At 33.7% G+C, this 14,369-nt stretch overlaps 1 protein-coding gene across 1 annotated transcript; it reads left to right on the top strand.

Moving 5' to 3' along the window:
- The first annotated feature begins 3,139 nt into the window (after nucleotides 1–3,139).
- LOC107487126 (protein ENHANCED DISEASE RESISTANCE 2) lies at nucleotides 3,140–13,118 on the top strand. Its single transcript, XM_052262033.1, has 20 exons — nucleotides 3,140–3,783; nucleotides 4,114–4,188; nucleotides 5,266–5,319; nucleotides 5,482–5,547; nucleotides 5,817–5,920; nucleotides 6,459–6,526; nucleotides 6,603–6,719; nucleotides 6,826–6,878; nucleotides 6,971–7,071; nucleotides 8,723–8,818; nucleotides 9,148–9,212; nucleotides 9,438–9,509; nucleotides 10,081–10,236; nucleotides 10,465–10,691; nucleotides 10,818–11,138; nucleotides 11,374–11,418; nucleotides 11,505–11,645; nucleotides 12,107–12,202; nucleotides 12,340–12,441; nucleotides 12,987–13,118. The coding sequence occupies exons 1-20, from the start codon at nucleotides 3,643–3,645 to the stop codon at nucleotides 13,092–13,094; spliced, it is 2,208 nt and encodes a 735-aa protein (XP_052117993.1). The 5' UTR covers nucleotides 3,140–3,642; the 3' UTR covers nucleotides 13,095–13,118.
- Nucleotides 13,119–14,369: the final 1,251 nt, after the last annotated feature.

Raw genomic sequence — 14,369 nt, 5'->3', positions numbered from 1 at the left:
TCGCACTCATTCAATTGATTTGAAGTTGATTCATTCATTGTTTCAATTCAAAAGTGCAAATCGAAGAAGAAAACGAAGAAGAAGATGAACGGCGAATATAATTGCGTTGAATCAATCCAGATCCATAATGCAGAGAAGAAAAACGTAAAAGAGGAGAACAACGAATTTAATTAGGTTGAAAAAGAAGAAGAAGAAGAACGCGAAAGAGATTTACGTTGTATACTTGTATGTTTACGTTGAGAAACGTTATATAGGTTATAAGAGACACGTGTAAAACAAACCGAGGTGTGGGGCATGGAGTGAAAATTACTTGGATATAATCCATGTAAATTTTACATGAATGTAGAGTTTTTTCCATAAATAAATGATTTAAGCCTAGATTTATTATTTTTTATAAATTTTTTTGAAATTCAAGTTTAGGCTATTAAAAGTTCGACAAGCTCACAAATCCATTTAAAAATTCTATTTTGTAAATTATAATTTAAAACAATAAACTTAAAAAAATTTAAATTTATATTAAATTCATTCNTTTTAATATAAGTTAATAGTTAAAAGTCTAATAATATAAGAGACATTGCACCTAATCCGAAAGGATTTGAAGTTGCCTTAGCTTCTTAACTTTGTTGTTTTTTTCCTTTATTTTTTATCCTTAAACACATACACAAAATAAATAAATAAATAAATAAATAAATAGGAACAATTTACTTTTACAAAAGAAATTTTAACGAGTGGTTCGATTAGGGGTGGTAATGGGTAAGGTAGGGTTAGGAAAGGATATAGAGGCCGAGTGAAGGTTTCGCCTACAATTTTTTTTAAAAAATTAATAGTAATAAGTTATTAAGTATGGTTTAATTTTTTAAAAGGATTATTTAATATTTAGTCTAATATAAATAAAAGTTCAGTCAAACTAAATATTAATGATTTTTAATATAAAAAAGTAAGTAACAATATATTATTACTAATATTTTTTAATTAAATAATTTTTTTCAAATCTTATAAAGTGGATTTTTTTTTGTGACCGTCTTTCTTGATTTATTTGGTATTAATTCTCTTTGCTTCAAGTTTCAACTGTTACAATTGAAAGATCTTTTTCAATTATGAATACTGCGAAGAATGACTTAGAAACAAAATGAAAGATGAATTTTTTGCTAATTATCTTTTAATTATATTGAAAAGAAAATTGATGAAAAATTTGATATAAATTCTATTATCGATGAATTTTATGATACGAAAAATCGATTACTTCGTTAATAAAAGTATACACATATTTTTTAAACTTTAAAATATATTCTCTATCGAGTAGGGTAGGGTTTGATCCAACCCTAACTCTACTCGCGAGTTGAGAATATTCTAACTCTAATTCTACTAATTCTTAATTCGCAGGTATCCGATTCTACCGACCCGCGAATAGTATATAATATATAAATATATAGAATACGAATTGAAGATGAATTAGATAATTTCTAATTTTAGATACTATATAACACACTCACACAATTTTTACACATTTATCAGATTTTCTTTTCATTAGATTATAATCCGTGAAATTCAAATCGGAGATCTCTAACCGACGAAGAACGGCAGATGTGGTTAACTAATGCTACTTGCCAAGCTTGAATATTCGGTGGTTGGCGGTTGCACCAGTAGAGTGTGGCCTAACTAATGCCGACGAGGTAGATTATGAGCTGATCCCATTCATTCAAAACTACACGGCCCAAACCCAACATGTCAACTTCGATAAGGTTCGTTAGCTCATGTGCCTGACCCAATTCAGCATTGCTCTAGGCTCTAGCTTTGACCTGAAAAAAAATTCAAAAAAAGAAAGACAGAGAAAAATACAATTTGTCTTTATTATTGATTTATACAGAAATCTAATTAATTAAATTTAAATTATTATAAATATTTATTTCCGTACGATTTTTTTATTTTAAATATTTAATTTGAAACTATTAAAAAATGATGTATTTATCTATTTTGATCTAATGGGATAAATGAGATACTATTTTAACTTAGGATTATGATATGCTGTAGGATTTTCTTTCTTCGAAAAGGCATACATATGGTTGTAGTGATAATTTATTTATTTTTATATGAGTAATTTTTTTTGGTTTCTTACGATATATCCTAACTCGGCAAGTCAAGGACTAATCTGTTGCGATATTAAACTCTATTTAAGTGTTTATCGCTGGCTAATGAATTACTGCATACACAAGACGGAATTTAAACTCCCAACACTTATTTAAGCGGATTATTGAGACAAACCTAACTTAGTTAATTTATATGAGTAATTTATTTGCGTGAATATGTACGTATTTACGTTGCTAATCAACTCTCTCAAAACTTTCTTAAACCCATTTAGTTAAAAGAAACTCCCATCTGTTCCCCTACAATGAAACACAAATTGATGACAAAACATGCATTATAACATTATTATATTATTTATATTAATAATAATGTAAATTGAATATTGTTTAAAATGAATAATGTCATGCTTCGCTGTCCACATTCTACATTGAAGTGCATATATTAATTCCAAATTCCCAACACCCATCACATACACAGCCTAATTTAGTGGCCATGCATATTCACAATGACGCTAAAACCCAGTACAAACAAATATATAATCATCCACGTCTAAGGTCAAATCCGTCATCTCAAAAGTACAAAATCACGTGGGACCCAAATTCTCCTTTTTGATCACGTACTCCTCCAGAAAAAACTTCAAATACCATTTATTTATGAATTTAATGATATTTTATTTAATAAATATTTGAAATTTATAATAACCATAGACATAAACTAAAACGCTAAAAAAAAATAAAAAGATTAAATTTATGTTGCTACAAAAGCTTATAAATTAGTATAAATAAAAAATTCAAGTAATTCTTACTCATATTGCATTGAAATTTCCTCAATATAAAGTTGAATTCAACTTGAAAGTTGAAATCATTTTATTTTAATGTTGTTATTTTGAATGGCACACAAAAAGGAAAAAAATAAAAAATAAAAAGGAAAATATTTATGAGTACGCCAGCTCCATTCAAAAACGGGCGAAGGAGAAGTGTCACGGCGCCAACTCGCACCTAACCACACGGCCCAATAGCGTTCTAACACGTGTCCACCATTCTCTTGTCACACCGTATTCTAACTTACGTGGGATCTCTCGCTTGTGCTCCGTAGAATCTTTCTCTCAAAAAATTTCCCAATACTCTCTTTCTCTCTCTGCACCGTTTCTGCTCCGATACGTCGTCGTTTCCGCGCTCCCATTCGCCACCTCCGATCCCGGATAATCGGAGCCGGAGAAGGAGGAACAAGAACCTTCTAGAACAACTCCAACTACTGTAACCTGTTCACCTCTTAGCGCCAATGCTGAATTCGAATTTCTTCGAGTCGTAATTACTAAGCTCTCTCTCGCGATTCCGAAACTGCGACTTCTGAATCGCCGGTACCGCGATCCTCCGTCTCCGGCGCCGGAGATGACTCGCCACGTCACTTAGCTCGCCGACGATCTCGCCGAAGCAGAGATTCTCGCTCACTCCAGCTTTCGGCTCAACTTAGAATTACTTCGAATATTTTTACACTTATATATTAGTCTGAATTTCGTCTTCGTTTTCCTGTTCGGCGTTGTTGGTGTATAAAACGATGTCGTCGAAGGTGGTGTACGAAGGGTGGATGGTTCGTTACGGCCGAAGAAAGATCGGACGATCGTTCATTCATATGAGGTACTTTGTGCTCGAGTCGCGCCTCCTCGCTTATTACAAGAGGAAACCGCAGGATAATCAGGTGATTTCACAGTTTTAACTGAGTTTGATTTTGATTTTTTTTTGTTTGTGCAAAAACAATGATCTTTTTTTTGAGCTAGGAGTTTCGGTTAGTTTATCTCTTTGATTAAAATTCGCAGAATTTACTTTATAGAAAACTTTATTCTCTGTTCTGTGGAGGATAAGGGGTGGACATTTCAATACTTGCTTTTCGACATTTTTTTTGGTTTGTTTAGTTCTTTGTGCTTTCTGAATATTTCTTTTTCGGTGGCTTTTTCTCCTTTATGGGAGAAGGCGTACTGGTTAAAAAGCTTGGGAACGTGAAGCTGTTTGTTTATATTGGTTTTGTTAGGTTCCTATTAAGACACTGCTAATTGATGGCAACTGTAGAGTGGAGGATAGAGGTTTGAAGACCCATCATGGACATGTGAGTTTTGGAATTTTATATTTATGATAGTACTCCTATTATTGTTATATATAATATATAATATAATAATAACAACTGTAATATAGTTAGCTAATATATAACAAATGTTAATGGCAATCTTAATTGCCATGAACTGTGCTTGCTGAGTATTCAAAAGATTGGTTGTATATAAGTTTAATGCTGCTGGGAAATGGAATTTGCAAAATGGTAACTAGTGAATTGGGTAGCGAGGTGATGTGCTGGACTGATTTATGATCTGTTATGCGTGCAAATATAGCTCATAAAATACCAAGTGACATGTAAAACAAAGAAAAGTGAAAGGATCCTCTGGCAAAATTTTCTGAGTAATGGTAAATGTACATAATTTGGAGTTGAATGTGTAGGACTGTTGGTTGCTGTTTAAACATCCACACATTCACCTTTAGAATCCATCCAAAGGTGCCAAAGAAGTGCCTAAATATTAGTAGCATACTTGCGACAGGCTTGTCTTGTCTGTCCCTATTCCAGCTATAACCTTTGGACCTAATTGAAGTAGTTCTCCATGTTTTACATGCATAAACAATATTCACCAGACAAATACCTAAAGCCTACTCCAAATGTAGCCGGTAGCTGGACAGTCCAAATGTAACTGTGCAGTTACTTTTGAAATTGGAGAAATTCATAAGGAACAAAAAGACGGGCATATGCAGCTGCAACATATTATTTGTATGAATTTCTTAATCCTCTTTAGCACCATTATTCTGATTAAGATCAAAGCCTTCAGGATTAGTATTATTTTATATTCTTTGTTTGGATGCAATGAGCTGCATGTTTCATCAATATAATGTGCTATCTACCAAGTTATACAGTTCATGAGTGCCCATTTAGTGTCATAAGAGGTTTATGTGTTTACTTGTTTGTCCATTTCATTCAATGACCAGATTATCCATATATCGGACAGTAGTTTGCATTTTTTTAAATTGTTTTAGTGAACAACTTCAGAAGACGTAAATATATATAATCATTTGACCATTAGATCATATGATGGGTTATTGTAGTCCCGTTTGTCCATATTTATTTATTGATATGTTTGTGCAGATGGTTTATGTTTTGTCAGTTTACAACAAGAAAGAAAAGTACCATCGAATTACGGTGAGTGGGTTTTTACTCACATTTATATAACTGCCATTTATGTATTCCATAATTACAATGGAATATTTCAGTATGCCACCTTATATTCTTCATTATTTTCATTTTAGTAGTTTCGCTCCCTTTGTGCCATGTAAATATTGTGTTGGCTGGTTGTTGTTGCAGATGGCAGCATTTAACATCCAAGAAGCACTTATCTGGAAGGAAAAGATCGAGTATGTCATTGATCAGGTCTGTTTCATTACATTGTAGTAAATTTGGAAAATTATTTGTATTTCTAAAATCTAAATTTCTGGTTAGTCTTCATGTCTTCCTGATGTATGTGGACTTGTAACATAGGAAGCATTTCTTGATACATGACTGAAGTGATACATTGTAATCTTAAATCTGTAAATTTGTCATAGTTGGTTGTGTCCTTCCTGTTGTGTATGTAAGTTGACACTTCGACCAGAACATGCTTTACTGAGTTGTAAGTCTATGCTATTGAACTTCCAATGCAGCATCAAGGAGCACAACCATCAAATGGTAATAAGTATATTTCTTTTGAATACAAATCTGGGATGGACAATGGGAAGACAGCTTCTTCTTCAGATCGAGAAAGCCAGTAAGTATTTTGTGCTCTGCCTTCTATACTTGATTGTTTTTGAAAGATGACAGCATTAAAGTTTAACTTCCTTTTTGTGCCATTGTTTCCTAATGTTGTGATCATTTGCACTATCTGTCTAAGCTCATTTCAATGTCCATTCTTTGGTGATGTTATTGAATAATTCAATGAGACATTACATATGCCACATTTAATAACACTCTCTCAGGATAGAAATATGAAGACACTGGGAAACACAAAAATCAATTTGGAGTAGGAAATAGATACAAAATCATACATCATGTCTTTATTCTGGGATAAAATCTGACTAATTTTCTGTCCATCGAAAAACTTTCTATCTTGTGTTTGGTTTTTGACTCACTATTATTTTTGTCGAGACACATATTAAAGACAAAAAAAGAAAAATGACTTGTTTGCTGACACTTTTTCTTGCACTTATGAACAAATAGCTTTACTGTAGTTAGTTATGTGTTCCCAGTGTTATTTGGAATAACCTCCTGTGTATTCAAAATATGCAATATATTCTTTTATTTAACAGGTTCAGTGCTCCAGAGGATGAAGATGAGCCTCATCCAAATTTGTTAAGGAGGACAACTATTGGAAATGGTTTGCTTTTTGTCCCTTCAGCTGATGAACTTGAATTACTCCTGCTTCTATATTTAAATCTCTTCGTTTTGAGCAGGTCCCCCAGAATCAATATTTGACTGGACAAGGGAAATAGACTCTGATTTGTCAAATCAGAATGTGAACAACCAAGCCTTCTCAAGAAAGCATTGGCGCCTTTTACAATGCCAAAACGGTTTGCTACTTTAATTAGATGATACAGCTATTTAATGCCTTGGTGACATTAAATAGAAGTTATGCAATAATATTTTTAGTGCTCATCATTCTTCTGAAATTGGCAGGACTTCGCATTTTTGAAGAACCTTTTGAAGAACTTCTTGAAGTTGATTACCTTGTATGTTATTTCCTGTCTTTATCTCTGTGGTGTACCTTTACCTTTTAGTGTTTTAGGAAACATAATCATCCTAAATTTTCTTCTTTATGCAGCCAAGGAGCTGTAGCAGAGCTATGAAGGCAGTAGGTGTAGTAGAGGCCACTTGTGAAGAAATTTTTGAGCTTGTCATGAGCATGGATGGGACGCGGTTTGAGTAGGTGTCATGCATAGTTAGCACAAATTTTTTCTTTATTCTTATTAAAACAATGGGGCATGCATGCGCACACTAATAATATACTGTAAAAAATAACCCATACTGTATTAGAGCCTAACAATGCCAACTTCCTTTTTATTCCCGTATATCACACACAACTATGTGCCTTTATTTGTGGCTGTTGACATGTAATGTTACAACTTACCTTTATCCTGGACAGTGTTGTGCCAAGCACCAGAAAGCATGTCTGAGGTTCTGAGGCAAGGCTCCAGATAAGTCAACAATTCCTGGCACCTTAGTAGTTGAGAGATCCATTATCACTTGCACTAGGAACTCTTCTAGTGGCCTATTAATAACAAAAAAAGTATCTCTAGAAACACATGCATCTAACTTGGTGACTTCTATCGTAAAATGGTATAATATTTTCCTTTATTAAGAACTAGGAGCAAATTGGGCATTCTTGGAGTTCGCATCACATTCAGCTGCTTCTATATTTATGCACAACTGGGAATATCAGATACTTTTGGTCAGGTGATTAGTGAAGTGATGATAACAAAAAGATGAGCATATAATATTAGGAAGAAATTGTTTGGGTGAAGAATGGAGCAACACATATTGTGAAGTTGATTGAAACTTCTATAAAATGCTTTGTTCATGTAAGGAGGAGAGCTGGGAAGCCTGCAGAGGCCCTAGACCCTAGTGTAAAAAAATGGATCAAATTGACGATGTCCTATTAAAAATTACCCTAATCTAAAGGAAGGAATTTATTGAATGTTTAGTGTTTGATGGCCCCGATACTTCCATTTGGTTCTTATGGGGCTGATGTCTTGTGGCTTAGGGCTTTGTGTCGTTATGGCTGGCAGACTGTAAGTCTTTGAAGATCGTCACCATTATTGATGTTATTCTGTGCAATGAGTGAGAGGTGCAAATTTGTTGGATCTTTCATTTCAAAAGCCAGAAAATGATTAGTTTGTTGAATATCATGTATGTACTAGCCACTAGGCTATACTGTGCCAAAGAATATGAAAGCATAAATTGAACTGTGGAAGAAATTAAGCTAGCAGGATGCTAGACATCACACTTTTCTTTCAGGATATTGTTCTGGTACCAACTAGGGGTGTGGGTATACTATGCCATAGTATATGAAAGCATAAATTGAACTGTGGGAGAAATTAAGCTAGCAGGATGCTAGACATCACACTTTTCTTTCAGGATATTGTTCTGGTACTAACTAGGGGTGTGGTTTGTTTTTCTTTCACCCAGGAAAAGTACTTATTTTTGTATGAAAAGAGAAAAGATAAAAAGGAAAGTGATATGTAGGATGATGAATACCTAACTATTTAGGTGGCCAACGAGCTAGAATCTTACCATTTGTGTTTGCTATCTGTGAAGTTTTCCACGAAAAGCAGTAATGATGGTTATCTTATATATGCTTGTTTTTGGATTTAAACTGGAAATATCGCATGTTATATGCTTAATCTTTTAGTTAATCTCATTGAAGTAATGTTTAATATTATGGCTTAGTAATCTCCAAGGGCTGAAGTTTTACTAGATTCCAGTGGATTTTCTCTTTGGACCTTGTGCTGGATATTCGACGTCCCAATGCTCAGTTGTGAAATTTTAATTGCCTCATTATTTTGCATGCCTGCAGATGGGATTGCAGCTTTCAAGAGGGTAGATTAGTTGAGGAGGTTGATGGGCACACAGCAATTCTTTATCACCGACTTCAGCTGGACTGGTTCCCAATGTAAAAATTTCTTCTTCATGATAATTTGTGGTTTGTACTGAAGTAAAATTGGTCAATTGTTTTTTGCATACAGGAATACAAATATCATTACAGGAAGTCCAATTTACATGCTTGATAAACTGTTCTGTTTCAATTTTATTTACATTTGTTTATAAACCTAAGTTCAGGTCTCTCGTCAATATCTGGGTGTTGTGGTGTCTATCTGGATTGTTCTTTCTTCTTTGTATCTGTGAAAATATGATTTAGCACTTTATAAACAATAAAAAAATGGTTGCATTTGAAGTTAGTAACTGTGCTACAAACCCTGTTTGTTGTGTTTATCATGGCAGGTTTGTGTGGCCCCGTGATCTTTGTTATGTACGTTACTGGCGACGAAATGATGATGGAAGCTATGGTAGGCAATTTGGATCTTATTAGGAATTCCAAGCAAGTATTTGAGTTTGCTAAAGTATGGTTTTGGTTGACTAAACAAACACAAAATTAAAGTAAATAATTTTGTTATACTTGGAGCTCAAAATGTTGCTTTAAGCAATTAGCTATTAAATCATTTAAATGCTCCTTAACTAGTGGCTTACAGTACTCATTTCGAGTTTGAATTAATGTTTTTTTCTTCTTGTAGTTGTTTTATTTCGCTCAAGGGAGCATGAGAACTGTGGTCCACAACCAGGATGTGTTCGTGCACATATTGAGAGTAAGATTCAACTCTTTCTTCCATTGTTCAGTTGGACTGATCCACATTATCAAGGGTGTAACAATGCCTGCAATTTGTTACGAATAGGACTGTGCATATGGTCTGTCCATGGTTTTTTTGTTCTTTATTCTTCTTTTAAATGTTGGTGCCTCTTCTGACTTGTGTGTCATGGGCTGCTCAGATGCAATCTTGCGTATAATTTTCATTTATTTTGATTTTTTTAACCTTATTGTACTTTCTTTCAATTCTCTGCATTTTCCCTTTCTCTCATGTAACAATATTTATTTTCCAATGAAAAAATTAAGAAAGGAATTTATTTTCTGATGGAAATAACTTCAGAGTTAGAAGCAAGCACTTTTAATTATTATAAAACTCATGCTTCCTCTCGTGAATCCTAAAACCAGTGGTATTATGTTGGGGAATCTATCAATTGCTTTTACAGATATTACTAATAATGAATTCTTTTTGCATTATAAAGATAATTTTGATTCGATTGTGCGATGCATCTCATCTAAAATCACAGATGAAAAGCATGCCATTTTTAACTTTAGGTCTAAACTGATTTCTGCAGGTGGTGGATTTAATATTTCCCCGTTAAAACCTCGCAATGGGAGGCCCAGGACCCAAGTACAGCATCTTATGCAGATAGATCTGAAGGGATGGGGTGTGGGCTACGTATCATCTTTTCAGCAGCATTGTCTCCGTCAAATGTTAAACAGTGTAGCTGGTAAGTTGCCTTGTAGGTGGTTTGTATTTATCTTAGAATGGTAAATGTTTTGTTTCTGTCACCATTATTTTATTTCTATTTTTTATATACTCTCCTTTTAGGTAATCTTTTGGTAATAGTAGGTTGCATTTGGGAGGTTGTTCAATTTTAAGTCTCTTTATTTTGTTGGCAATTCTGTGAGCAATTAGTTCTAAAATGCTCCGCAATGCTGCTAATTTCCCCTTCCAGGGTTGCGTGAATGGTTTGCCCAAACAGATGAAAGAAATGCCCCCCCACGAATCCCTGTAATGGTAAATATGTCCTCGACATCAGTTTCTTCCAAGAAGAGTCAGAAACCAAATGAAGCTCATCCCAATTCTCTTGATCAAGTTAATGCTGCAGTAAGAAATTCTGCCTTGATGGATGAATATTCTGATGAAGATGAAGATTTTCAAATCGCAGAATCTGAGCAAGAGGTTAGGCTTGCATTCTAACATCTACACATTTGGCATTTGGTTCACAACTTCTAATGTCCTCTTCCTCCTTCCCCCCCCCGACTGCTTCCTATGCATCATTTCTTTAGATAATATTATAGTCATAAGGATAATTTTGTGCACTCAGTGGACCCTGGATTAAATCTAATCATAATGCTTTCTGGAACTAAAGTCTTGGAAGAAGAACCAGCAGATGAAATTGACTTGTCTTCATTTTCGGGTAACTTACGTCGTGATGATCGGGATAATGCTCGTGATTGCTGGAAAATTTCTGATGGAAATAACTTTAGAGTCAGAAGCAAGCATTTTTGCTTTGACAAGTCCAAGGTTCCTGCCGGAAAACATCTGCTGGATCTTGTTGCTGTTGATTGGTTCAAGGACTCAAAAAGGATGGACCATGTAGCTAAGCGTCAGGGTTGTGCAGCACAAGTGAGTATTATTAAAACTCTGTTTGAATTTTGTTTACGTGACAATTTATATGTAGGTTTGTCATTTTATCCTGATGTGAAAAAATAATCTACAGACGTATTCTATGATCTCTGTGTCGTTGCATATACGAAAAATGTACTTGTATAAATTTTGCAAACAATTTATTTTGTTATAATACTTGTTTATTGTTATCCTTTGGTGACTTCGCTGACAAAGGTTTTTTTGGTTCATGTAGGTTGCATCAGAAAAAGGGTTTTTCTCCATTATCTTTAATCTTCAAGTGGGTTTCCTTGCTTCATATGTTTCTACTCTACGATTTAATAATTTGGAGTTTTTCAGTAAATTAACGATCACGTTTGGTTGTAGGTGCCTGGATCAACACACTATAGTATGGTATTCTATTTTGTGACAAAGGAATTAGTTCCTGGATCCCTCTTGCAACGCTTTGTTGATGGTGACGATGAATTCCGAAATAGCAGGTTGAAGCTCATTCCATCAGTCCCCAAGGTATATATAATTTTGTCATCATTACAAATTGGGCAATTTTCACTGCCTCAGCAATTCTTTTTCTATTATTTTTTGTCGGTAAATTTTCATCCTTATATAATTGTTGTTCATTATCTCCCCTCCCCATGTCCATCTAGCAGCAGTCTTGTGTAATAATCTCTTTATATGGACGTGTTATAACATTTGTATATAACACTAAGGAATGCTAGAGGGCCATCAGAATTTATTGTTTTTGGCCATCAATTAGCCATTAATGTTTAAAAGTGTGGGCTAAAGTATGTTGTTGAATTACTAAACTAAAAAAATTGGGTTGATAGCTAAAAGTGATGGCCAAAAACAACAAATTCTGATGGCTCTCTAGCATTTCTGTAACACTATTATGTTTCTCTTCCATTCCCTCTTCTATTTGCTATTATTACTATTCTTCCGCTAAAAATTCTGTCCCAACTAAAAAATTGCAGGGCTCGTGGATTGTGCGCCAGAGTGTTGGTAGTACTCCTTGTCTACTGGGAAAGGCAGTTGATTGCAACTATATTCGTGGTGCTAAGTATTTAGAAGTAAAACTTCACCTAATTTCTTGATATAGTGTTTTCTGTTCTATGTTGCAGGAGGTGGCCTAATTTCTAGTAATAAATGATCTATATACCCTTACTTGTCTGCCATAATTGTTTAATAAATTATTTTCCATCTGTAGATTGATGTTGATATTGGTTCTTCCACTGTTGCTAATGGAGTTTTGGGGCTGGTTGTTGGTGTGATTACAACGTTGGTGGTTGATATGGCTTTCCTTGTACAGGTATGTTTCCCTATGTTGTAAAAAGTTATAGCAAGTGAACCAACCTATTTTCTTGTTGCATTCAGTGTAAACCTTTCATGTTCGTGTTGCACAAGATTAATCATGACTTTGATGTTACATTTACGTTAAATCTTGACCATAGTATAACGACTGGACTTGAGTAATTAATATAACATTATGTAGACTCGCCAATTAATAAAAGACTGCCCCCTTCACCATTTTTCTTTTAATTTTTCAATTTCATGTGGTTTCATCCTTAAAGGCTGGCGGTTGTAAATAGTTCCTCAAGTTCAGCAATATTATTGTTTAGTTTCTTACAATTTTTCCTGTCATCTTTTCCGGTAGTCCAGTTACATATTATGCATTAGCTTTTTTGCCTAGTCTAGAAGTCTTTCGTCTGAATCAGTGCTTAACTATAGCAGTAATTTTGACGGTGAATTTATTGACCCTTTTTCTTGGGTTAAATTAGAGAGATTTTTGACTGTTCACTTACAACTTTTACCATTATACCAAATAGGAGTGACAAAATTGTTGTTTATTGTCAGGCAAATACTCCTGATGAGTTGCCGGAGAGGCTTATTGGAGCTGTTCGTATCTCTCATCTAGAACTCAAATCTGCCATTGTGCCAAAACTTGATCCGGATCCATCATAAGTCGTCTCTATTGTTCCTTCATACTCCTATTTTACAGCTTCAGGTATAGACTATGAACATATAGTAGTCGTAAACTTGTGTTTCTGTCCACCTTGAAGAAAGATGGAAATTACCATCTTTATAAGAGAGTAAATCATCAGCTTCATCCATTTATTTGTATTTTGTATGATAATAGGAATTTTCCTTGCCGAAATCGCTCTTCCCTTTTTGTTTTATTTGTTATTACTATATATATATATATTTCTTTGGAGACATATCCTGTTACTGTATTTTACATGTTCTATCATTGTAGAGTTTCTCCTTTCCAACCTTATAGTCATAGTTATCAGAACCGACCCGGCAATCGACTCGGCTAGGTCACTGGGTTACTGGTTCAACCGGTGGATTACAGGTTCAACCGGTTAACCCAGTCATAATTAAATAATTATATAAAATTTAATTTTTTATATCAAAGTAACTTATTTTTTAATTCATTCATTAATTAGTATCTATTATATTATTTAAATATATGTTAAAAAATATTAATATTAATAGATGTCATATAATTATCAATAACAAAAGTGTCATTGATTAATAAAATTTTTTTGCTTATCTTTCTTAATTTATAGATATTGAACAAAATTTAATTTTTATTTTAATAATTATATATAATTAAAAAATAATTAATTTTTGAAAAAAGTAAGTATAAAATAAAAAATAAATTAAATTAATATGAACACTATTTATTAGAGTAAAAAAGAAAAAAATATATCTTAAATTTATATTACTAAAAGAATTAATACACAAATTATTAATTAAGATATGTTTAATAGTTAGTAATATATTTATTGAAAGACATTATTTATTACAATCGGAAAACTTGTCTTGGGTAGTTCGAATCCCATAACGCCTGACATGTTTTCTAAATTTTTGAAATGGAATGATGTACTGATGCTGACATCAGCGGTCCGACCGGTCCGATTCGAATCACAGTTTAGACCGGACTTTTCGAGTCTGATCGGTTTAAAATCTAATTTACTGATTTTTCGGTCAAACCGACTAATCTGGCCCGGATTTGATAACTATGCTTATAGGACCCAAGGTCGCAATTGTGAAGAGTTAAAGGCCAAAGTGGTCTTTAAGATTTGTCGTGGTCGTACGTACTAACATAGTCTTTGATATTTTGATTGTACCCGATATATCCTTATGATTGGTAAAAGTGCATTATATTAGTCCTTATCGATATTTGATGGAGAAAAGAAAAAAGGCCCAGGGACTAACATAGTATAATTTTTC

Source organism: Arachis duranensis, chromosome 5 (assembly GCF_000817695.3).
Source record: "Arachis duranensis cultivar V14167 chromosome 5, aradu.V14167.gnm2.J7QH, whole genome shotgun sequence".
Taxonomy (NCBI): Eukaryota; Viridiplantae; Streptophyta; class Magnoliopsida; order Fabales; family Fabaceae; genus Arachis; species Arachis duranensis.
Note: the sequence above shows the minus strand (reverse complement) of the source record. Positions and strands in the feature narration are given on the sequence as shown.